Source organism: Humulus lupulus, chromosome 7 (assembly GCF_963169125.1).
Source record: "Humulus lupulus chromosome 7, drHumLupu1.1, whole genome shotgun sequence".
In the NCBI taxonomy this organism is placed as follows: domain Eukaryota; kingdom Viridiplantae; phylum Streptophyta; class Magnoliopsida; order Rosales; family Cannabaceae; genus Humulus; species Humulus lupulus.
Genome location: NC_084799.1, coordinates 6,157,233 through 6,183,356, shown reverse-complemented (window position 1 = coordinate 6,183,356; position 26,124 = coordinate 6,157,233). Strand labels below are relative to the sequence as shown.

The 26,124-nt window shown below is 31.8% G+C and overlaps 3 protein-coding genes and 1 long non-coding RNA gene across 5 annotated transcripts; 3 read left to right on the top strand and 1 right to left on the bottom strand.

The window, feature by feature from the left end:
• Positions 1–801: 801 nt before the first annotated feature.
• Positions 802–2,450, top strand: LOC133790489 (thioredoxin F-type, chloroplastic-like). The gene is made up of 3 exons (XM_062228144.1): positions 802–1,179; positions 1,911–2,010; positions 2,106–2,450. Exons 1-3 carry the CDS (start codon positions 884–886, stop codon positions 2,238–2,240), a joined length of 531 nt encoding a protein of 176 aa, XP_062084128.1. The 5' UTR covers positions 802–883; the 3' UTR covers positions 2,241–2,450.
• Positions 2,451–4,948: 2,498 nt separating this feature from the next.
• On the bottom strand, positions 4,949–8,100 carry LOC133790488 (uncharacterized). Its single transcript, XR_009874016.1, has 2 exons — positions 6,249–8,100; positions 4,949–5,103 (listed from the first exon to the last, which is right to left on the bottom strand). It is a non-coding gene; the product is annotated as an uncharacterized LOC133790488 (long non-coding RNA).
• Positions 8,101–11,957: 3,857 nt separating this feature from the next.
• LOC133790487 (glutamine--fructose-6-phosphate aminotransferase [isomerizing] 1) lies at positions 11,958–16,954 on the top strand. The gene is made up of 11 exons (XM_062228143.1): positions 11,958–12,360; positions 13,198–13,370; positions 13,535–13,643; positions 13,906–14,051; positions 14,510–14,674; positions 14,899–15,259; positions 15,352–15,602; positions 15,678–15,792; positions 15,946–16,201; positions 16,308–16,476; positions 16,669–16,954. Exons 1-11 carry the CDS (start codon positions 12,114–12,116, stop codon positions 16,750–16,752), a joined length of 2,076 nt encoding a protein of 691 aa, XP_062084127.1. The 5' UTR covers positions 11,958–12,113; the 3' UTR covers positions 16,753–16,954.
• Positions 16,955–20,010: 3,056 nt separating this feature from the next.
• LOC133790486 (uncharacterized) lies at positions 20,011–23,628 on the top strand. Of its 2 annotated transcripts, none has more exons than XM_062228142.1 (3): positions 20,011–20,208; positions 20,839–22,808; positions 23,306–23,628. In XM_062228142.1, exon 2 carries the CDS (start codon positions 20,844–20,846, stop codon positions 22,779–22,781), a length of 1,938 nt encoding a protein of 645 aa, XP_062084126.1. In that variant the 5' UTR covers positions 20,011–20,208; positions 20,839–20,843; the 3' UTR covers positions 22,782–22,808; positions 23,306–23,628. The 2 variants fall into 2 exon arrangements, with proteins under 2 accessions (XP_062084126.1, XP_062084125.1); XM_062228141.1 differs by having other exon boundaries at positions 20,777–22,808.
• Positions 23,629–26,124: the final 2,496 nt, after the last annotated feature.

Sequence of the window (26,124 nt, the reverse complement as noted above, 5' to 3'; positions counted from 1 at the left end):
ACACTCTTTTTCAAATAAAAAACATTACATTGACTTGGCAAGATGATCATTATTATTATTATAATTATCCAAGTGGTTAGACTACAATTTCTAATCCTAAGTGCAAATAATAATAATAATTAAAAAATTCTCATACTTTCTTACTAAGAAATAATAAAATAATATATCATTTTACAATTTGACCAAGAAATATAAGCACTTGTAACAATGACAATGTTTATGAATGGCAATTCATAGATGTCAAATTTATCATTGATATTTAATTAATTATTTTCCATTGCATATTTGGGATTGTGGTGATATAATTTTTTTTAACTCACTTTATAATCCAAACCATTATACAAATATATTTGTATTTTCTTGGATTCAACTCAACTTCCATTAATGCCTTTCTTCTTCCCATTTGTGTGGACACTAATTCCCTCACCTAAAAATATATAACTAAACCAAATGACCAAAATACCCTTCGATTTTCCCCCAATAAAATCAACACCCAAGGCTACTTTCGTCTTTCCACAAACAATCCCATCACTCTTCCCCTCCTATGGCCTCTCCACACCTCTCATTTGGACCCAAGGCCCCACCCAAAGAAGACTCAAACGAAATGACCAAAATACCCCCGCACATGCCATCGCAACTAAAGGTCTGGTGTACAATTTCGTCATATCGCTACGATATTCTTGTCCGAACCGACGAAAGTAGCCCCGGAATATCTAACAGCCACCACATATTAGCAAGGGTAAAATAGTAATTTCAATTGGCTGTACGTATTATAAACTTAATACTATCTCCTCCACTCGCTCCTCCTAAAGCTCTCACTCACTCACTCACTCTCTCTCTCCATCTCTCCTCCTCCGCCGCCGCCACCTCGCCGCCGGTAAAAATGGCTCTCCGAACATGCACTCTCTCTCCTCACTCCATTCGACCGTCGTCGTCCTTTCCCTGCGCCGCGAAGCAGCAGATCGCGCTCCCGTCTTTTTGCTTCGGTTCCAAGAAGAATGTGGTTTTGAGCTTCAGCTCCAACAGTAGTACTGGAAAGAGGGATTACAGAGTCCGGTCAAGCTTGGAGACCATCGAACCTACCGTCGGGCAGGTGACCGAGGTCGATAAAGATACCTTCTGGCCGATCGTTAACGCCGCTGGAGATAAGCCCGTCGTTCTCGACATGTACACCCAATGGTATATATATTTATGTATGCACTTGCCTTTTTTAACTATCTTTCTGTTTGGTTACTCGGAAAATTCGAAAGATTGCTTCGTTTTTCCTAGACAATTAGTTTGTTTAGTGAATAGATTATCGAATTGTGGTATTTGTTTGGGGGGAATGAAATTCAGTGGAGTAGTGATAGTGTCCGAACAGTCTGGTCTCTGGTGTACTGTGACTTAATTCTGTAATAAACTTAGGCCAAATACTAAAAAATGGGTGCAAGTTTGAGACATTAGTTACTGAAAATCAAAGTGAAATTTTCGAAAGTTTGAACCTTTGTTATGTGGGTTTAGTTTAGAGAGATGCTATATATAATCAATTACTAGAAACTAGTGGGAATATAAAATAAATTGGATCATAGAATTGGGCTATGTTCATATAATAGTATTAGATTGAGCTATATTGATGAGGTTCATAATCTTGATCTTTTAGTATAGTTTGATAAGGTTTAAACTTCGATGTCATAATGCCAAGTGTTGAAGAGGCTTTCTCTAACAAGTAGTGTAATTTGGGCATGCTTGGGATTTTGCTCGACCTTCCTAAAGACTCTTATAGCAAAATCCAACTTTGTACTTTGTAGCCAAGAGACTATATATTATAGAAAATGGTCAATGATGTGGATAAAGTTTCATTTCAGTTGAAGTTTCTTGTGCCCATTTATCCATATTTTTATCTTGATATATGATTCTCCATAACCATGCAGGTGTGGTCCTTGCAAAGTGATAGCTCCAAAGTATCAAGAACTGTCAGAGAAGTACCTCGATGTTGTCTTTCTAAAGCTTGATTGTAATCAAGATAACAAGGTATACTATATATATACACATATATATGACTCTCCATTTCTCTTTTAACTCCATTTCTCTTTTTTTATTGTGTTTGTTTGTTTGTTTATTGGTAGTCATTGGCCAAAGAACTTGGGATAAAGGTGGTTCCAACTTTCAAGATTTTAAAGGACAACAAGGTTGTAAAAGAAGTAACCGGAGCTAAACTAGAGGATTTAGTTCTTGCTATAGAGACAGTCAAATCAAGTTGAATATTAGGTCCTCTTTGATCGTTGCTTTGTATAATGTTAAGAATATAGTGAAAACGTTCACTTCAAACTGATTGGTGATTGTACTTGTATGTATTTATGAGATGTTTTCTCTGTGAAAATAGTTGAAAGTGTTAAGGAATGGAAAGGAACCATATCATATGCTTCTTTAATAAAGATAATATATAGCTAGGATGTGGTTCCTTGTGTTTATTTGGTTTTGTTTTCTTACACAATAATATAGCTTCTCTATTATTTTTTTTATTCATACAAATATAGAATTAATAATAAGAGCATTTCGATTTCTAGAATTTTTTTTCTTCTAAAAAATCATCCTTGTCTGTCTTGGATTTCTTTTTTATTCCTCCATCCATATGAACGTGGAGAATAAATGAATAGCAACATAACAAAGTTGTCATCAAAATCAAATTTTTAGTTTAATGCATAATCTTATTAAAGTTGTAATCAAAATCTAACTTATTTATCTTTTATGGAAAATTACACTTAAGCAGTATTATTTTATTCTTCTTAAAGTAATTTGCATACATGCTTTTAAAATCTAAACTCAATAATAGCTAAATTACTTGTTGCACAAATTGTAATTGGTGAAAACAGATTTTTTTAAAATAAGTTATTTTGACAAGGACTTTCATTTAAAATGGTTTACAAACTTATTTTTAGAAAATAAGTAAAAAATTGTTTTTAAGTCCATAAAAACGAAAGTATATTTCGCCTCAAAAGCATGTTCTGATTTTTAGAGAGTGGTTATAACGACTCTAAACGACTATTTTTCATTAATGTAAATAGAGTCATTTCTAAACTTTATATAGATAACATATCATTATATTATCATAGTATAAAGCTATTACAAGTGTTCTAATTCTACTTTAATTGTGTCATTTATTTTATGAGAGAGGTGTCATATATTGTATCAAAATGAAGTTGGCACTATAAACAAAGTGAGGTTGGCACTATATATAATCTTATTCATACGAGTGTATCAAATTGAGTTGGCATTATGTACTAAACTCCTATTCTTCTACTCTTATTGTATCAAAGTAGGTTGACATTTACAAACAATTCGATTGATAGTGAGATTGAAACAATTCGTTGTAAGAGATTTGAGTACACTTGGTACTTGTGCATTGTTTTACTTGCATTGCTTTAGAAGTTTAAAATTTTCACATTTAGTTTAAAATTCCAATTCATCTTGGAAGCTTGGGCAAAAAAAATAAAAAGAAGCAAAATAGAGAATCAATTAGATTACTATTTTTTTATATATTTTGAGAGTAATCTGTTCTAAGTGTTACTAGTTTACCAAAAATATGGAAATATTCATAAGTGAGAACGATAACTATCTTAAAAGAAACACATTATTATTATGACTGAAAACAAATTTTGATAGGTAAAGCTTCTTAGAAAATCGAAATAAAAAACAATAAAGGGATGGAATAAAGCACATACCACCATGATTTGATTAATTAATTATTTTTTTTTAAAAGAATATTATTTGCTATATGAGTTTACATATTTTAATATCTGACCTATTTAATTCTTAAAAATAAAAATAAAATCTAACCTATTAAGAACACTGTAATATCCAACATTTTCATAATACATTTTTTTATAAATCAGAGTTTCAATACATAAAATATACAAATTTACAAATTTAAGAAATAGTAATGGAAAAATAGTGTTTAAAATATAATTTTATGTTATTAACGAGATTAAAGTGAGAGAAATTTGAGTAGTCAAGTATTGGACCCAAATGTCATATAATTTTAATTGAGAATTTTTATAAAAATTAAGAAAGTTTTGCCTTATTTGAAAAGAATTTTAATATTTTGGGTCCAAGTGTAATTTAAAATAAAGAAAAAAAAAGAAAAGGCTTCAGCCTTTTAACCGGTCCTCTCTCTCTCTCTCCTCAAAAAAAAATATTCTTCTCTTTCTCTCTCCTTCTCTTCCTCTTTCTTTCTCTCTCTTTCTCATTTGCGTGCTACTGTTGCCAACGACGCAGGAGTACTTTCTGGCCACCGCATATAGCCACGCGCTGGACCGTTGGATTCAGAGGCCTCCGAACTATCGACCAAGCTGGAATCTAGAGCTCACTCGCCGATTAAACACCTCAACCACTCGATTTAAGTTTGGCCACCCCGCGACTTCAAAGTTGCAATTCGGCCACCTCGGGCATCCGTTTGCCGATCTGTCACCACCATCGTGTGTCCTCGTGTCGTGGGCTTCAAAACTCAATAAATTGTTCCTACATCTACCATAGTTGGGTGGTGGGCCCACCACAAGCCACTGCAATCCACCGTAGACCGACGGTCGAAACTTTGTGTTCGAGGTTCCGAAGTACGTTTTGAGTTTCAGAAAATCATCGTTTGACTTGTTGTGGAACCCGATCATTGTGGTATAATTTATTTGACATATATATTGTGATTTACTTGTGATTGATTAGAGTAATTGTTATTATGTGTATTTATAGTATATAATTATATATGCTTGATATATTGAAATTTTTTCTGTAATTATACTGACTGTCTGAGATTATATGTATTTCTTATACATGTTTTGATTTTGGGATTGTCCATTTTATAGCCGTTGTGTAACGTCCCTAAGGTAGGGTACGTCTGCCACATACTCGTAATTCTAGGGTTTACGAGTATGTAAGGCACTTGACCAAAAGGATTAAATAAAATGATACGAAGAAATGCAGAAAAATTTAAACTTTTATATAAACTTATTAGAAGAAATTATTACACGTATGAATACTTTAAATTTAAGGCAGCCATATGAAAACTCTAAACCATTATTGCATTGCTACTGAGTCCGTGCTCCACAAGTTGCTCAACAGCTAAAGCCACACCTGGAAAAATGTTGGAAAATAACATAATGAGCTAACGCTCAGTAAGCAAATCTCATGCATACACATACACATGAATGTCGTGAGTTTGTAGTGCACATATACTAATATGCTGACTTATATACTTATGCATTTCATTTATTGCTCATGCACTTTCAAACTTTACTTTTATGCTCTTTCTTTTAGTTTCACATTTTTATGGGCCCAATATCACTTGTGCACACTGTTTGATTCAGCCAATGCCTGCAGGGCTTGTTACACATATCATATAGAATCCCATGGGTTCTCCTCCGGCTAACCATCATCTCAGCTAGGCTCATCATAACACTCATTTCATCGTTGCCATAGCTGCCATACTTATTACACATATGGAGGAGAAAGACGGTAACATGGCAAACATATCTGAATGGTCAACTCTGACCTAGCCCACACTAGTGGGCAGCCACTATAAGTCTTATAGACTTCCGTCTTCTTTACTGAACTTACTTGATTGCTTCATCAAAACAGTGGCACCCTTTTTAAACATCTTATTATCACTTTGCTTAAGCCTTGTGTCATTAAAATGTTTAACTTTACATAAGACTTTTCAAGACATTTCATAACTTTTCTCATATCCATATGCATGGTCTTATATCACATAAATGTACATGCCATGCATACATGCTGATGCTGAAATGCCAATGTTCGTGTTCATGACTGATGTTGATGGTATTCAATCAAGGCATTGTATCACATCTCATATAACTCAAAACATCTTTAGTCATAATACATGAAGCTTTGGGTTGGTGGCGTTGTTATACCTTAACGTAGAGCTATGGCTCAGGTCTAAGGTTTCCAGCCTAAAAACTTAAACGCTTCATATATCATAACATATAACAAATCATGAACATAGAGTAATCCACATATCCATCAACATAAGAATACATACTTGCACATAATTCATATCATTCTTAACCAAGTAAGACATCTTTCACATATCACAGAATTCATCAATTACATATCACACAACACCCTTATGGTGTTCATATAACCATTCTTCACATACTTATCATATGCATCATCATCATACCATACTTAACTCATCAGATGTACACAATCAATGTAGTCATGCATCTTACACTTAAGCACAAAAGGTGAGATTTACTTACCTTAGGTCCTTAGCTTATTTTAAAATTCCTCACCAAGAGTCAATCAATCAAATCCATACAAATCCTATTCAATGCACATCATTTATTAAATTCTATCAAAATCATAAATATACACTATTGATAGTGTATATTAATAATACCAGAAACTATATAAATGATAATAATAAATTATTATCAACGTAATGCAAATAACTCTTCATATAAAACAATGCTTTAAACCTTGCTCATAAGATAATGTACTCTTATGATAATAATAATAATAATCCCAACAAAATAATAATTATCGTCTATAATTAAACTTATTTCGATATTAATAACAAAATACTTTAATAGCAATACGTATATGAATGTATATATTCAAATAATCATTTTATAAAAGAAATCATATTTTTAACATAAAGTTGTAATAATCAATATAATGATAATAATATAAATATAAATATTTCTATTATTATTAAATAGTCATAATATCAATTCCAGTGATATAATAAATATACTTTCTCCAAAATTCACTGGTCTTACAAATATCAATAACTGTAAGAAACTAATATTTGATATTATTTTAATATTCAAATATTAACAAAATATTAACATATAAGAATAATTGTTAAATAATACGTTTACTATAAATCACACTTTTCATAGATATATATATACATAAAACTGTATTCTTGATTTACTTAACAAAACAATAACAATAATAATTAAAATTAATTAATCATAATAATTTCCATATTAATGGAAAAATCAATTAAATATGTATTTTTATACTTTATTTAATATCTAATATTTTCTAGAAAATTGGACAGCACAACGGCTATAAAGTGGACAATTCCAAAATCAAAACCTGTATCAAAAATATATATAATCCCAGACAGCCAGTAATTTACAGAAAATATTCCATATATCAATAATATATAATTATATACTATAAATACACATAATAACAATTACTCTAATCAATCACAATTAAATCACAATATATAGGTTAAAGAAATTATACCAAAATGATCGGGTTCCACAACAAGTCAAACGATGATTTTCTGAGACTCAAAACGTACTTCGGAACCTCGAACACTAAGTTTCGACCGTCGGTCTACGGTGGATCGCGGTGGCTCGTGGTGGGCCCACCACCCAACTATGGTAGATGTAGGAACAAGTTATTGGGTTTTGAAGCCCACAACACGAGGAGCACGATGGTGGTGACGGATCGACAAACGGATGCCCGAGGTGGCCGAATCGCAACTTTGAAGTCGCGGGGTGGCCGAACTTAAATCGAGTGGTTGAGGCGTTTAATCGGCGAGTGAGCTCTAGATTCCCGCGTGGGTCGATAGTTCGGAGGCCTCTGAATCCAACGGTCCGGCGCGTGGCTAAAAATGGTGGCCGGAAAGTACTCCTGCGTCGTCGGCAACAGTAATACGCAGAGGAGAGAGAGAGAGAGAGAGAGAGAGAGAGAGAGAGAGAGAGAGAGGTTTTCTGAGGAGAGAGAGAGAGGGTTCGGGTAAAAAGAAAGGCTGAAGCCTTTTCTTTTCTTTTTTTTTTTTATTTTTTATTTTTTATTATTTTTAAAAATTACACTTGGACCCAAAATACTAAAATTCTTTTCAAATAAGCCATTTAGCAAAACTTTCTTAATTTTATAAAAATCCCCAATTAAAATTATATGACATTCGGGTCCAATACTTGACTATTCAAGTTTCTCTCTCTTTAATCTCATTAAAAACATAAAATGATATTTTAAATACTATTTTTCCATTACTATTTCTTAAATTTGTAAACTTGTATATTTTATGTATTAAAACTCTGATTTATAATAAAAAAAATGTATAATGAAAATGTTGGATATTACACGTTGTGCTGTCCAATTTTCTAGAAAAATATTAAATATTAAATAAATTATAAAAATACATATTTAATTGATTTTTCATTAATATGGAAATTATTATGATTAATTAATTTTAATTATTATTGTTATTATTTTGTTAAGTAAATCAAAATATAATTTCATATATATATATATATATATGAAAAATGTGATTTATAGTAAATTTATTATTTAACAATTATTATTATATATTAATATTTTTGTTAATATTTGAATATTAAAATAATATTAAATATTAGTTTCTTATAGTTATTGATATTTGTAAGAAAGTATGCTTTCTCCAGTGAATTTTGGAGAAAATATATTTATTATATCACTGGAATTGATATTATGACTAATTAATAATAATATAAATATTTATATTTATATTATTATCATTATATCGATTATTACAATTTTATGTTAAAAATATGATTTCTTTTATAAAATGACTATTTGAATATATATGTACATTCATATACGTATCATTATTGAAGTATCTTGTTATTAATATTGAAATAAGTTTATTTATAGACGATAATTATTATTGTTGTTATTATTATCATAAGAGTACAGTATCTTATGAGCAAGGTTTAAAGCATGGTTTTATATGAAGAGTTATTTGCATTACGTTGATAATAATAATTATTATCATTTATATAGTTTCTGGTATTGTTAATATACACTATCAATAATATTTATTTACGATTTTGATAGAATTTAATAAATTATGTTCCTTGAATAGAATTTGTATGGATTTGATTGATTGACTCTTGGTGAGCAGTTTTAAAATAAGCTAAGACCTAAGGTAAGTAAATCTCACTTTTTGTGCTTAAGTGTAAGATGCATGAGTACATTGATTATGTATATCTGATGAGTTAAGTATGGGATGATGATGATGCATATGATAAGCATGTGAATAATGGTTATATGAATATCATAATGGTGTTGTGTGATATGTAATTGATGAATTTTGTGATATGTGAAAGATGTCTTACTTGGTTAAGATTGATATGAATTATGTGCAAGTATGTATTCTTATGTTGATGAATATGTGGATTACTTCTATGTTCATGATTTTGTTATATGTTATGATATATGAAGCATGTAAGTTTTTAGGCTGGAAACCTTAGACCTGAGTCATAGCTCTACGTTAAGGTATAACAACGCCACCAACCCAAAGTTTCATGTATTATGACTCAAGATGTTTTGAGTTATATGAGATGTGATACAATGCCTTGATTCAATACCATCAAACATGAACATTGGCATTTCAGCATCTACATGTATGCATGGCATGTATAGTTATGTGATATAAGACCATGCATATGAATATGAGAAAAGTTATGAAATGCCTTGAAAAGTCTTATGTAAAGTTAAACATTTTAATGACACAAGGCTTAAGCAAAGTGATAATAAGATGTTTAAAAATGGTGCCACTATTTTGATGAAGCAATTAAGTAAGTTCAGTAAAGAAGACGGAGGTCTATAAGGCTTATAGTGGCTGCCCACTAGTGTGTGCTAGGTCAGAGTTGACCATTCAGATATGTTTGCCATGTTCCCGTCTTTCTCCTCCATATTTGTAATAAGTATGGCAATTATGGCAACGATGAAATGAGTGTTATGATGGCTAGCTGGAGGAGAACCCATGAGATTTTATATGATATGTGTAACGAGCCCTGCAGGCATTGGTCGAATCAAACAGTGTGCACAAGTGATATTGGGCCCATAAAAATGTGAAACTAAAAGAAATAGCATAAAAGTAAAATTTGAAAGTGCATGAGCAATAAATGAAATGCATAAGTATATAAGTCAGCATATTAGTATATGTACACTACAAACTCGCGACATTCATGTGTATATGTATGCATGAGATTTGCTTACTGAGTGCTAGCTCATTATGTTATTTTCCAACATTTTTCCAGGTGTGGCTTTAGCTGTTAAGCAACTTGTGGAGCACGGACTCAGTAGCAATGCAATAGTGGTTTAGAGTTTTCATATGACTACATTAAATTTAAAGTATTCATACGTGTAATAATTTATACTAATAAGTTTATATAAAAAATTTAAATTTTTCTGTATTTCTTCGTATCATTTTATTTAATTTTTTTGGTCAAGTGCCTAACATACTCGCAAACCCTAGAATTACGAGTATGTGGCAGACGTACCCCACCTTAGAGTCGTCACAAACACACCATTAACATTAGTAAACATTTACCCTTTTCATTTTTTTAACTTTGCTATATTTTTAATTATACTAAGTAAAATTAACGTGCAATGCACATTCGATTAGTTTTAAAGTTATAAATATACTTATTCAAACATGTATTTATTTTTATTATTTTTTAATTATCATATAAATTTTAAATAAATAAAATATGTTTAATATAATGTATGACATAAATATATTAAAAAATTAAGGCAAAACATTGTCTATAATTTTTATAAAAACCGATTCATTTTTTTTTCAATATATAATAGAATTAACTACAGTTATATAGTATATATAAAAATTTATATTAATAATCTCTACATATATGGCATCTAAACACAACATTGACATATATATATTTACATGACTACGTGACATATATATATATATAAATTACAATAATGTTTAAAAAGAAATTAATAATATAATAGAAAAAGTTATCGTGTAGAGTAGTATACATGCATCAACTATTTTTAGTTTCTAATATAAATCGCAATGTCCAATGTTGAATTTGATGAAAAAAAGAGCTTCAATCATATTAATATTATACATGAATTTTAAATTTAAGTTTGTTGCAATTTTTTTTTTTTGGAAATAAGTTTGTTTCTAGTTGATAATAGATTATATTATGTCAAATGTTTAATATGATATTATTCTAATACAATAAGTTTAAGTTTAATTAAATTTTATTTAAGTTATAAAATATATAATTTTATTATTTTTAAATAATTGTAATTGTAAAATATTTTAAAAATATCTTATTTTAATTTATTTATTTAATTTGATTTAAGTTTAAATGTTTTACAATAGTTAAATATAAAAATATTATGTTATATATAAAAATATTTTATTAAAACTAATAAAAAAAATAAAAAATCTTTAAAACTAATAATTTCGATGATATACACATTTATTAAATAAAAGAGAAATTAGGATATAAATCATTTCCCAAAACTTTGGGTATGATGTTATGATCAAAATTATTGTTTTACTTACAAGAAATGTACACTCAAAACTAATATACCATTATTAAAACTAGTGGATCACTAACACCTTTACTTTTCTTTTAAGAGTTAAATTAAAAAAGTGCAAATAAAATGCGCTCTATAAAGATGAGTTCAATTTAATACTTTTCAAAGAGAAAAGTCAATTAACATAACGTAAAGAAAAGATGGTCAATCCCAAGTCCCAACACATAATTTTCCAAAAAAAAAGAATTCATTTTAATTTTCTCCCATCTCTATAAATAAATTTCAAACTAAAATGGAATATTAGAATATGCATTGTAACAAAGAATTTAGAAAGAAAAAAAAAAAGTTTAAGAAGAAAATAATCATCTAAAAAATCGTTGATGAAGGAATTTTCTTCCCCACTTTCCAATGTTATCTTTTTTCCCAGCCAATGAGAACGCGCCACTAAGGCCAAACTGACGCAGAATGAAAAGACAAAAATGCCCCTAATTTTTTCCTAATTTGCCGAGACTTACGTATTTCAAAACTAATTGACGAAAATACCCTTATTAATTACCGGAAAATAACAACCATACCATGATAGATCCATGGATATGACCCGTGACCCGATTATTGCGTCTTTATCATTGTCTATTTTTTACAGACTGTCGGTCAATTTTACAGATCCGGATTTCGAAAGGAGAAAGGTCAAAGGTCAAACATCTCAGGCTGGTTCCTTCTCTTCTTGCTTAAATTCCCTATCTTTGGGAGCTTAAAGCCATAACCAGAACCAGAAGAAGAAGAAGAAGAAGTGTGTGTGTGTGTGAGGAGGAGGAAAAATGTGTGGGATTTTTGCCTACTTGAATTACAACGTCAATAGAGAGAGAAGCTATATTCTTCAAGTGCTCTTTAATGGCCTTCGCCGATTGGAGTACAGAGGCTATGATTCAGCTGGGATCTCCATTGATGATTCCTTTTCTTCCGATCCAAACATTCCTCTATCGTCTTCCTGTTCCGACTCTCATCACCCGCTCGTCTTTCGCCAGGAAGGGAACATCGAGTCCCTCGTCAAGTCGGTTTATCAAGGTCAGTTTTGGGGATCTAAGAGGGTTGTTCGTTTCCCGGGAAAATGATGGGAAAAAAAATTAGTCTTTTAAGTTAGAGTACTCTTATTTAATTTACGGGTCGACCCGGGTGATGAACGGGTTGATCTGCCCGCTTTCTTGGAGCAAATTGTATGTCTCCTCTTTTTGTTCGTCATCTTCTTTTATTTGTTTTGGTAAATAAAAAATGAGCAATTTTGAATTAAAAATTTCAATTCCATTATTCCATTTGGGATATGACATGACACCATTCATTGGTGGAGTTAGGCAGTATAATACTTCTCCAATGGGGGTTCGTTAATGTGCATAACTTTCAGGTCCACTTTATATTGCCCAGGTAGACTCAATACTAATAGGGAGAAATTATATGGAAAAATCAGTCTTACTTTTTTTTGAATTATTGTATCTTTTCCCCCTTTTTTTTTACCATGGCGTTCAAATGTTTGCCCTTCATTGAAAAATTGTTTTTGGGCAAATTTGAAATGGTAGAAAAAGACCAATTTTTGATGATTTCATTCTTTGTTTCTTTCATTTCAAGTCTTGTACAATTGTACAACTTTAGATATTGGAAGTTTATCTTTTGTTTGGTTTAGGTCTGACAGCTTGCTTACTGTTTAAGTTTGGGGTGCCATTATTCGCCAGTGTTCTTAATGGGATATGGGCAGTAATGGTTCAAAGCTGGGAATCTCTTGTTGTACTCCAAGCTTTAACAAATGTCAAGTTATCTTTTTTTACTGTGTATCACTGTTTCGCTTTTCAATATGGTACTCTGGTTACAGCATGATGCTTAATAGAGTCCTTGCAATGTTGGTATTTTCAGAGGTTGCTGAAACGGAACTTAATTTGGAGGAATCTTTTTCTGTCCATGCTGGAATAGCGCATACCCGTTGGGCCACTCATGGAGAGCCAGCTCCAAGGAATAGTCACCCTCAGTCATCTGGTCCTGGAAATGAATTTTTGGTTGTTCATAATGGAGTCATTACAAATTATGAGGTTTGCTTAAAACTTCAGCAAAATGTCTTTTCTACCCCACTTTTTTGGATTTGTTTTGAGCTTGACTGAAGTTTTTGAGCGTGTAGAATGTTATCTGTTGTGTTATATCAAATTAGTTCTCAATCGGCTCCTTCCAAGACCTTTCTGATTCCGCATGTTTTCAGGTCCTAAAGCAAACACTACTTCGACATGGGTTCACATTTGAATCTGAAACAGACACAGAAGTCATTCCAAAACTTGCCAAGTATGTCTTTGACCAAGCAAATAAAGAAGGTAATTTTCTTGGTTTGAGCATCTTTTTTTGCAAGTGTAAATTACAATGTGAAACTTGCCCAGCCAAAAGAGGGAAAAAATGAGTATTTTCTGCTTTAGCTCTTGCATGGCTTGTACTTTTACCAGGGAGAATTTTTTTGAAATAGTTTACTTATTACTTTCCATTGTCTTATATTTTAGCAGTTAGGTCTGACTATCAATTAATGGATCATAGTCGTACTGTGTTTTCTCTACTCTTAAGTGTAAATTGTTTCTGTCACAGGTGATCAGACTGTCACATTTGGTCAAGTTGTGCTTGAAGTTATGAGGCATCTTGAAGGGGCCTATGCGCTTATTTTCAAAAGCCAGCATTATCCTAACGAGTTGATTGCTTGCAAACGGGGCAGTCCACTGCTTCTTGGTGTTAAAGTGAGTTACATGTAAATGATATGCATGGTTTTTATTAAACAAAAAGGATTTCTTAGCTTTAAATGCTCTGTAACTTGTTGAACTTATTAATGTTCGAGTTTTTTAGTCAGTGCCGACCTTTCTATATTTTCTTATTCACTTCCAATGCTTACATAATATGCACACATTTGCTTATGTAAATATGTGCCACCGGTTTTTTAAGGGAGCTCTGTCTCTTCCATGTGCACATTACAAAAACCTATGGAAAAGCCAAATATTAATTTTCTTTAAAAGGCTAGAAAGCCAGTGTTGCTGTTAATTATTGGGATTTTCTTATACACATTTTATGAGTTTGATCTAAATTATGCATGTTATATATGTGTATTAGAAAACCCATCTTAGATGCATGAGCTGAGTTTTTGTCGAACAGTTTAGATGTGCTTCTGCAGGTTTAATTGACTTTCTGAATGTCATGTCAGGAACTATCGGAAGATTTAAACCATGGATCTGCATTTCATGATGATAATTTCCTCTCAAAGAATGGGCATCCTAAAGAACTCTTCTTATCCAGTGATGCTAATGCCGTCGTTGAGCACACAAAAAAGGTTCTGGTGATTGAGGATGGTGAAGTAGTACATCTTAAGGTATTTTGAACCTCTAGAGGCTCTTTTCTTTCACCTAGAACTTGTAAATTAAATGAAATAATAAATATTATTGTTTCTTTCTTCAAGTTTTGCACAATATTGGGGGGCCAGTCTAGATTATGATTCTATTGGTCCTGGGAGAAATTTTCTTCTTTGCTTTACAAGCTTGAGATATGAGCTCATAAAATTTCTTTGCATACATTTATGATGCCCAATATTTTTAGGATGGAGGTGTGTCTATCCTAAAGTTCGATAAAGAAAAAGGAGAACATGGGGGTGCCCTTTCAAGAGTTGCATCTATTCAACGTGCATTGTCCATACTTGAGATGGAGGTAGAACAAATAAACAAAGGCAAATATGAACATTATATGCAGAAAGAGATTCATGAACAGCCAGCTTCTCTAACTACCACAATGAGGGGCCGGCTCATCCGTCGAGGCTCATGCAAATCCAAGACTGTTCTCCTTGGAGGACTGAAGGATCATCTGAAAACGATCAGGCGAAGCAGAAGGATTGTATTTATTGGGTGTGGGACAAGCTATAATGCTGCTATAGCTGCAAGACCCATCCTAGAAGAACTTTCTGGTGAGTATGCCTTTCATTTTGGTGACTGGTTTTGCTGTTTCCAGATAATGTGTAGCTCATTCTATCTTGTTTATATCATTCGAACCATGTAGGTATCCCTGTTACTATGGAAATCGCTAGTGATCTATTGGATCGACAGGGACCGATATACAGAGAAGATACAGCTGTCTTTGTTAGTCAATCTGGTGAAACAGCAGATACACTGCAAGCATTAGAATATGCTTTGGAAAATGGTGCATTATGTGTTGGTATTACAAATACTGTTGGTAGTATAATAGCCAGGAACACACACTGTGGTGTGCATATAAATGCGGGTTGCGAGATTGGTGTTGCCAGTACCAAGGTAAACAATTATAGCAATATTGTCTTTATTTGGTCTTTCATTTACTTGCTTAATCATTACTTATCTCATTATTAGGCATACACAAGTCAAATAGTTGTGATGGCCATGGTAGCACTAGCAATAGGTGGTGACACAATGTCAAATCAAGCAAGAAGAGAGGCTATAATAGAAGGTCTATTCGACTTGCCAAGTAAGTTCTAATTAATCTATCATCATAACCTTCGGTACAATCAAGTCAATTTTTATGTTTTTTTCAGCAAAAAATTAATATCAAAATCACATTTTCTGTTTTCAAACAGGCAACTGGTTGACAACTGTTCCTTTTTATGTTATATTTTTGCAGACAAAGTCAGAGAGGTCCTGAAGCTCGATGAGGAAATGAGAGATCTCGCAAAACAACTAATTGCCGAACAGTCACTTCTCGTTTTTGGGAGAGGATACAATTATGCAACAGCCCTGGAAGGTGCTCTGAAAGTAAAGGAAGTGGCACTTATGCATAGTGAAGGAATACTTGCTGGTGAAATGAAACACGGTCCATTGGCTTTAGTTGATGAAAATCTTCCCATTGTTGTCATAGCTAATCGAGATGCTTGTTTCAGGTTGGTTCCCTCATTGACATTGTATAGGAGTAGGAGTAGTTACATTACATATCAAGGTCTGAAGTAAGTTGCCTACTTTGTTACTAACAATTTTGATCTCTGACAGCAAGCAACAGTCTGTCATCCAGCAGCTTCGTGCTCGCAAAGGCCGCTTGATAGTGATGTGTTCAAGAGGAGATGCTGAATCTGTGTGCCCTGGTGGGTCTTGCCGAGTGATTGAAGTTCCACAAGTTGAGGATTGTCTTCAACCAGTAGTTAATATAGTACCACTACAGGTAATATTGACACTACAATGTGATATATTCCATCACATAATATGTGCTTGTGTTGCTGTGTATTATGTCTTGTCTTTAGTTTCTTTCATTTGATATGTGTTGCTTGATGAGAATTGTTGAACATTCCATCTAGGGCTAGACGTGGTTGAGATACCTTCTACTTAGCAAACTATTTGTTCTTCTTTGCTGCAGTTGTTGGCCTATCATCTCACTGTTTTAAGAGGTTTCAACGTCGATCAGCCCCGGAATCTTGCAAAGAGTGTGACAACACAGTAGAGAAGTTAAATTGTTACACAGCTCATCTTGAGATATGGCGTGTTTTAACAGTATTGTACATCGTTATTAATCGTTGTTGATTCTTGACCCCTTTGATTTGAGCCATTGTAAATGATTAGGCACATCACTACTAACTAGTCCTTTGCTTTCCTCTATTCAGAGTGAAGTTGTGATATTGAGTATGCCTTTTTTGTTTTGTTAACCTTTGGTTTGATTCTAAATCAATACATTATTTAGACCAAGAAATATGTCAAAAAAATTGTGTTTTGGAGTTTCTTTGGCAGAGGTTTATGATTCACTTCATACCCTCTTTGGACATTGGCCAAGACTTTCCCTTTCATAATTTGATTAAGTCAATTCAGATATGGCTATAGAAAGAAACAAGAGTTTTTTCTTTCTTTTTTTTACAAGTGGATAAATCACATTAAGGAAAAAAAAGAAGTGAATGATTAATTCCATCCAACAAGTTAATTGTATAGCCAAAATGTATACAAAGTCAAAATATGAGCAACTGATATTAGACAAAGTTTTGGGGAAATTAAGGCTTACGAAAACATATATTAACAATGGCTAAAGAAATTGATTCAATAATATAAATCCTAGCTAATCTTATAGTATATTGGTAAATCTTATTATTTAAAGAATTATATTCAAAGAGAAAATTAGTGATAAAAGAATAGAATGATCATAACATAATTTTATCATCAATATTATGATGAATAAGCACCAATTGAGAGATGAAAACACAATTAAATTAATTAATCAAAACACTTACAAAGAAAAACCCTAATAAGTAGAACCCTAAAGTTTGCACATGAAAGGATCTTCATTGTGACATTAGGATAATTATAACTAAAAGGGAGTTAGAGATTTTGGACAATGAAGATCCTTCTTGTGCAAGCTTTAAGATTTTACTTACAAGGGGTTTATAATTATAGTCTTAACTTTGTGTTTCATCTTTCATTTGGTCTTTATTCATCATAATATTGATGATTACATGTGATAAAATTATGTTATGGTCATTCTATTTTTTATCTTTAAATTTTTTTATTAATATTTGATTATCATAATTTGCCTTCAAACTTTGAATATAATTCTTTATATATCAAGATTTGTCTGATTTGTATTATTGAATTAATTTCCCAACAAAAGTATTCCAAATATTTAGACAATACAGCTTAAGAACATCCAACTCAGTAATTGAGCAATTTTGAACAAAAAAATATAAAAATTTTAGCCCATTAGAATTGATAAGTTAAACTTAATTTATTAATTTTTAGTAATTAATTTATTTTAAATTATATATTTGACAATGACACATCAACATCTAAATCGCAGCATAACATTATTCTAACCAAATAGAATGAAACTTAATAAAAGTCATATAACTTATTAACATGAATAATTTGAGAGAATTTTTAAAGAAACTTAATAATTTTGATAAAAAATACTATGTATTCTATAAATTAACTTGTAAAAAAATCTATTCATTGGGTGTTTGTAAAACAAACAAAATTGGATATTGGTGAGACTAGAAAGTATAAAAAAAAAGCACTACCTTGAATGGTTGTGTATCTTGATACAGGAGAAATATTAAATACACTTTATATTACATTCTTTTTTGTCTATATTATATTCTCTTTTTTACTTTCTTTAATAAATTAATGACATGTGTATTCCACTAATAATTTTAAAATTTATTAAAATATAAAATATTGAATAATATACACATATTATGTACGAATGAAAAAAATGTAAAAGAATGTGTAATATAGATTTTCTTTAGTACTCCCAGTATGTGGTAAAGTAAATGTGAGAATGAGAATCTAAAAGCCTTTTTATGTTTGATTCAAATTTTAATGAGGTAAAGTTAATAATTTATGTGGGTCCCACATGTATTTTAAAGGTAAAGTAAATCATTTTGTACACAAGAGTTTAATATTGTCTTCATCCATCATAAGTCCCGCTACACTTTCCAAGACAACTCAATTACTCAAAACAAACACCCCTTAGAGTACTCACAATGAGTGTTCTACTCTATATTACAAAATACATCACCAAAACATACTTTTTTTATAAGAGAATTTACTCATTTGATACCCTATATTTTTGTAAAGTATCATTTTGGTACCATCTGTTTTCAATAATGCTCATATGGTACCCTGTATTTTAAAATTATACATATTTGATACCCTAGACTCAGATTTGAATGATAAAAATTTGTTAATATGATCAAAATGTCATCAATTATATATAATTAAGTAATTAAATTTAAATTTAGAACTTACATAATTGACAGCAGTTTGATTAAATTGGTAAAATTTTATTAATTAAATTTGAGTTTAGGGTACCAAATATGTACGATTGTGAAATACAGGGTACCATATCAGCATTATTGAAAACAGAGGGTACAAAAATGATACATTGCAAAAACACAGAGTACCAAATGGTTACCAACCCTTTTTATAATTTACCTCAAACTTTTACATTATATCATAGATCAACTTTTCTATTTTTTCTCTACATCATTTAAATATTATATATATTTTTAAATATTTTATTCATGTTAAAAAATAAAATAATTAAATATAATAGTATCACACTTATATATATATACAAAAGTTTGTAAAAATATAATAAAATATTTATAGCTTGATAAATAATTTTTCACGATAAATATTATTTATTTAGATAAAAAAAAATATAAGTTTATAGGGGAATTCTCCTATAGGGGCTTCACTTTAAGTACTATTGGTGGGACTCTCAGTGTTCTCGATCCGTGAATATTTTTCAGCGTGATTTTTTTTATGACTGTGTATATTGTAGCTATTTATAGTATGTTGCAAATTTTCAGAAAATTCCGAATAATTTACAATACCAAAAACTAAATTTAAACATGTTGTTGTATGCGTGACTAATTTTTTTTTTATGTACGTGGAAAGCAACATATTTGAACATAGTTTTCGGTATAGTAAACTATTCAGAATTTTCTGAAAATTTGTAGGATGCTCTAAACAACTACAATATATACGGTCATAAAAAAAAATCACACCGAAAACTGTTCAGGGATTGAGAAACACTAAAAGTACCACCGTTAAGATTTAAATAAACTCCTATAAAAAAAATTGTCTCAATTTAATATCAATATTTATCTATTTTTTAGAATAAGGCATTTCCTCCATGTAGTGTTCTTAGACTCGTCCTTGATACAATTTTATCATAAAAATAATAATAATAAATAAAAAAATACTTAAAATCCATAGACAAAAACCCTAAAATCAAAATCCCAATCTTCTCTTTCTCTCTGCTCCTCTCCCACTTCCACCATTTGTGAAAGACAGACAGAAGAGTAGCCGCCCTTCCTGCGCACCTCACAAGACCATCTCCGTCGACTCGCCGCCGCTCCCAACTGCGCCGTCGACTGTCTTGTGTTCGTTGCCATAAGCCACATATAAGGTATCACTGAACTTTATATTTGAATCTGCTCTAGTCTTTATGTAAAATCTGTTCTGAATACGTCTGTGTAAAATCTTGATTTCACTCTGAATTTTGTATATGTAAAAGCTTTGCTTTGTTATTTAAATATGGCGGTGGTAAATGAATTGATGGACTTTGTCTGGTTTTTGCATTATAGAAAGAGTTTTTTTTCAGGCAATTCTCTTCTGCTCTGCTCAGCTTTGTTCTTAATAACAAAGATCAATGAAAAACGAAATTGAAGAAATTTTCACACATTTATACGTACATGTGTATATTTGATGTGAAACTTTGTCTGGTTTTTGCATTATATAAAGAGCTTTTTTTTTCAGGCAATTCTCTCTGTTCTGTTCAGTTTTGTTCTTAATAACAAAAGGTCAATGAAAAACGAAGTTGAAGAGATTTTCTCACATTTATACACACACGCGCATATATATGAAACTATACATGTACTTAGAACATCATATTTGTTCTACATCCTTGCTTATTAATTTTATTGCCTCTTTCTGTTGTTCATGCTTACATATTTATGTATTGAAACTTTTTGCAGATCGCCATTGCGAACTAGAACTAGAGAAGTGGGTTTAAATTTTAATTCAGTGATTTTTTTAGGAACAATGGGTATGCAGCTGTTTGACGGCAGTGATTCAGATAACGAAGACTTAGAGAATATTGAGGTTGACAAGGAGTTTGCTAGAAGGTACGAGCACAACAAGAAGCGTGAGGATCTTCAGCGGTATGAGGAGTTGAACAAGAAGGGCCTTATTCCTCGACGAGCACGTCCAGAAGCTGAAGGAGATGAGAAATCTTCTGAAGAATCATCCTCATCTGATGAGGATGACGATGTTGTTTTAAAGAAGAAGGATTTGGAATTCTTTGATGCTCTGATCAAGGTCAGGAAGCAGGACCCTAGTTTAAAGGAGAAGGATGTCAAGTTGTTTGAGTCCGAATCTGAGTCTGATGGTGAGGATGGGGAAGAAGGAGAAGAGGGGAAGAAAAAGAAGAAGAAGGCTATGTATTTGAAGGATGTGGTAGCTAAGCATTTGATTGAAGAAGGAGCTGAATTCTCTGATAAGGATGACAGGAATAACAAGAAAAAACTTGCTTATAATGAGGAGCAAGAGGAGATACGTAAGGCTTTTCTAGAGGCGGTAGAAGGAAGTGAGGTTGAAGAGGATGAAGGAGATTTGTTGAAATTAAAGGAAAAGAGTGGAGGGGATCAGGATGAGAGTGATAATGAGGAGTTTCAGAAGAAATTGGATGAGTATTTTGGCGAAGGTCGTAGTGAGGATGTAGACGAAAATGCCGTGTTTTTGAAGGAGTACTTTATGAATAAGATGTGGCTTGACAAGAACAATAATGATGCGGATGAGGCTGGTGGGGGTGAGGACTTGGAACTGCTGTCAGAAGATGAGAAGGAGATTGAGAAGCAAGAGGAGTATGAGTATAGATTTCAAGAAAATCCTGGGGATCGAGTTTTGGGCCATGCTAGGGAAGTGGAGGGCTCGGTCAGGAAGAAAGTGAAGGCCAGGAAAGAGCAGAGGAAGCATAAGGAGGAGAGGATGGAGATTGCAAGGTTGGAGAGGGAGGAGGAGTTGAGACATTTAAAGAATTTGAAGAAGAAGGAGATGGATGAAAGAGTTAAGAAAATTATGGAGACTGCTGGAATTGGAGATGACGAGGTTGTCCCCTTGAGTGCCAAAGAATTAGAGGATGAGTTTGACCCTGAGGAGTACGATAGAATGATGAAGAAAGCGTTTGACAACAAGTACTATGAGGCGGAGGATGCTGAACCAGATTTTGGTAGTGATGCTGATGAGGAGAAACCAAATTTTGACAAAGAAGATGAGTTGCTTGGACTTCCCAAAGATTGGGATAGTTGTGAGACTGGTGATGGGTTCTTAGCTGCAAGGGAAAGAAGTTTGAAGCATAAGATAGAGAGTGTAGAGAGTGATAGTGACCAGGAAGAGGGAGAGGCAAAAGAAGTTAGTAAGGAAGGAAAGCGAAAGAGGAAGCGAAAATCAGCTCTTTTGGAGAAGGCTAAAGAGGCAATGTTGGAGGAATACTATAAATTAGACTATGAAGATACAATTGGAGACTTGAAAACAAGGTTCAAGTATTCCAAAATAAAACCTAATAGGTTTGGGTTGAGTGCTGCTGAGATATTTGTTACAGATGACAAAGAGTTAAATAAGTATGTGTCACTGAAACAGATGGCTCCGTATAAAGATAAAGAGTGGAAGGTACCCAATAGTAAGAGACACCAGTTTAAGCTTATGACCCAAGAGCTTCTCCGAGGAGGAGGAAAACTTGATCGGAAAAAACATGGTAAATCGAAGAGAGTGAAGGATGATGCTAACAAGCCAACTTCTTCAGGGGCTGCAGTCGAAGATAGTAAAGTGGAATTAGAACAATCTGCTGGTGATGAGAGCAATTTGTCTAGGCAAGCTAGGAGAAGGCATAAACAATCTAAATTTAAACTAGAAAACACCCGACTCGGGGCGTACCAAAAGCGGGAGTCAAAGCCTAAGAGGAAGCAAAGCACTGAAAATTAGCAGCAATTTTGGCACCGCATAAGAAATGTAATTCTTTCATGAACTTCCTTTCCTTTATTTTCCAGACTAACTTGTCTTGTCACACTTTTATATTCTTTTTCTGGTCTGTTTCCTAGTGACTGAACTAAACTCGTGTGTTTCTGCTGATCATAGAGTGAAGTTGGAACCTAATTGATTCTTATCCTAAATAACCATAGTTGAACTTTCTTTTGATCCTGAAGAAAATATATTGGCGTAACAAGCATACATTTAATGTTGACTGATTTGGACATTTGGGATTTGAATAATGTTTTTCATCCACTTATTTTCTATAATCGACAATTGGGTTTATAAATGATGCTTGCTTAGGCTAACTATGACAGTCTTTGCTTGCCCCTTATCTATAGTGGAATGGTGCTGGTAGATTTATTTTGCTTTTCATTTATAGAAATAGATTACCGTTGTTATGATACAAGCATATTGTTGAGTTGTAGTCAACATTGACTTGACATTCTTGTAATATTTCAATATTGTTTCTTCAACAGGTCCTTCTTTTGGGGTATAATGATCAACATGGAGTTGAAGAGCTTCTGGTCATCTGGTGGGGTTTAAGCTTAGGTAGGTTACAAATATGACTTGAGTTGAGAAGATGAGTCCCATCAAGGGAGTGCTTAATGAACTAAACAAGCTATTTGAGATATGCATGCACATACTCTATCTTCAAAATTTTGTACTTGTATTACTATGTAGTGCTAATGGTTTTATTTATATATGTATAATTTGGATTCTAGGAGATGGTGTATTTCTCCTTCATTCTTCACCCAAAAATAAACTGAGAATTTCCAAATGAATTTTGTTCTGTTGACTATTGGACTTTCATCATTTATTTTCTACACTAAACCTTTAGTTGGACCAAGCAAGTTCTTCATCGGATCATGCTATGACATTTCTGGCCACACGTCGTTTTTTTGTCAACGACGTGTCGTTTCATGCCCAAACTATTTTTTTTGTTTCTTTTTCACTTGTATCTAATTACTATTATTATTTGTTTGAGTATATATTTTTGAATTCGAGGAAAGGAAACATGGTCAACACACTAACGACAATAACAAGTCATTTTTTTTAATGCAAAGGACATGATTTGATTATTTTTTTTAAAGAGGGAAAAAAACAAGTTTCAAATTTAGGTGGAAAACGTAGTATTGATGCCTTAACTAATTAGTGTTTGAATGTCAATGAGTAGTGACAAGCACATCCGATTAAATTTGACTATTTATTGTGATTAGTTACACCATAAAATCTACTTCCAAGTCATTTTAGACTGTCAATTTGACTAGTTTTAGCTAAAGTTTCAGATACTATAAACGTAAAACTCAACAATATGTGTAAATGATATAGAAACAGTAGTCATAAAATATGCACACAATATATGTCGTTATTTATGATCATACAACTTAAAATGTATGGGTTATATATCTCTTTTATATAAAAAGTGTGTATTCTAGGTTTTAACGATTTTTTCTGTTAGCTTTAAAGGAATATTACAAATATTTAAGAAATATACAAAATATGGAAGAATATATATTTAGTATTTATATTAATATAAATTCAAATATTATAAAATATTATTATAATAATAATAATATTTAATATAAAATTAAATATTTAATAATTATATTAATATAAATTTAAATGTTATAAACGGTCATTATTATAATAATATATAATATAAAATTAAATATTTAATAATTATATTAATATAAATTAAAATGTTATAAAATATTATTATTACAATATTATATAATGCATAATCTTAATTTTTATAAAATTTTGATGGAATAAATATTTAATATTTATATTAATATAAATTCTAATATTATAATAATAATTAATACAAGACTATATATTTAATAATTGTATTAATTAAAATTTAAATGTTATAAAAATATTATTTATATTTAAAAAGAAAAAAATCTAACTTATATAAATATATATATTCGTATTAAAATAACAACAAATATTATAAATATATTATATATAAGTGTCATGTGTGTACAAATAGTATGACTCTGTAACTACATAAGAAATATAATAGTATTTCTCTTCTCTCAAGAACAAAGTTACTTTTTCAATCGTTGAATTGTGATTTGAATAATATCATAAATGTGTTTATACTTTGAATTAATATGATTGTTTGTGATCTAAAAAGTTATTATATTATTATTTATATAAAAAAAAAAACCACAGGCAATGTTTTGATTTAATTTTTCTTTTAATATGTTGATGAGTGACATGATCAACCTCATATTTCAACTACTTACTCAACCTTTGCCTCCAAAAATACATGCTGGAGTTTTTTTTTTCCAATTTATTTTATGGCGGTGTTCGTTGTAGTTACAACATCCTTCCTGCAAATTTTCGAAACATTCCAAATAGTAAATAGTGTTGAAAACAGAGTTCCTAATATTTCTTAATATTCTGGTTTACCACGCGTGTTCGAAAAAAATACTAACATGTTTTGGACACTATAAACTAATTAAAAATTTGCAGAATATATATTGTAACTATAACGCCCTAGTTACTCCAAGACTGTTACTGTGAACTTTGAACCGTGCTTAACTCGCTAACTGAGTTATTTGGTTATAAACGTGCATCTAGGTGTTATTAGTAGACTAAGGTGAAAATCTCGATCAAAAGGAAATGATATATTTTATTTAAAACATAAAACTGTACATGGGCCCATGAAAGCGTTTACAAGTTATTTACAATAAAAAATGGTCATTACAGTGCAAAAATCACAACCCGCCAACCTAAGCGACAACAATAGGGTTAACCCCTAGTTCCTCTGAGAAACACCTTGGCCGTGGTGGTCAAGCGGCCGCCTATGTACATATCGCCACCTAAGCTCTCCACTCAAGGTTGGGTGAGCTTTTCTTTTCCTTTATCTGCACCACATAGCACTCGTGAGCCAAGACTCAGCAAGAAAACTCATTACTGCATGTATACAATATCAATTGATGATCATGATAATCATACTGGGCTTATAGCCCTAAACCGTTAATGTCGAAATTCTAATTATCATGTTGGGGCTTGCAGCCCAATCAGATAAGTGACTATTAAATCATACTCTGAATAGATGCCTAATAAGTTTATCTCTAGGGCTCTATTGTAACGCCCCAAACTCCAGGGACCGTTACGGTGTGCCTTGTAAACAGTGCTAAACTTGCTAATCGAGTCATTTGGCCAAAAATGTGTAACTAAGTATGATTAGCGGTTTAGGGATTAAACATTTTGGTAAGGGTGTAACGTTTCACTAAAACATTTAGTATATACATTGGGATCCCGAAAATATAATTTCAAAGTT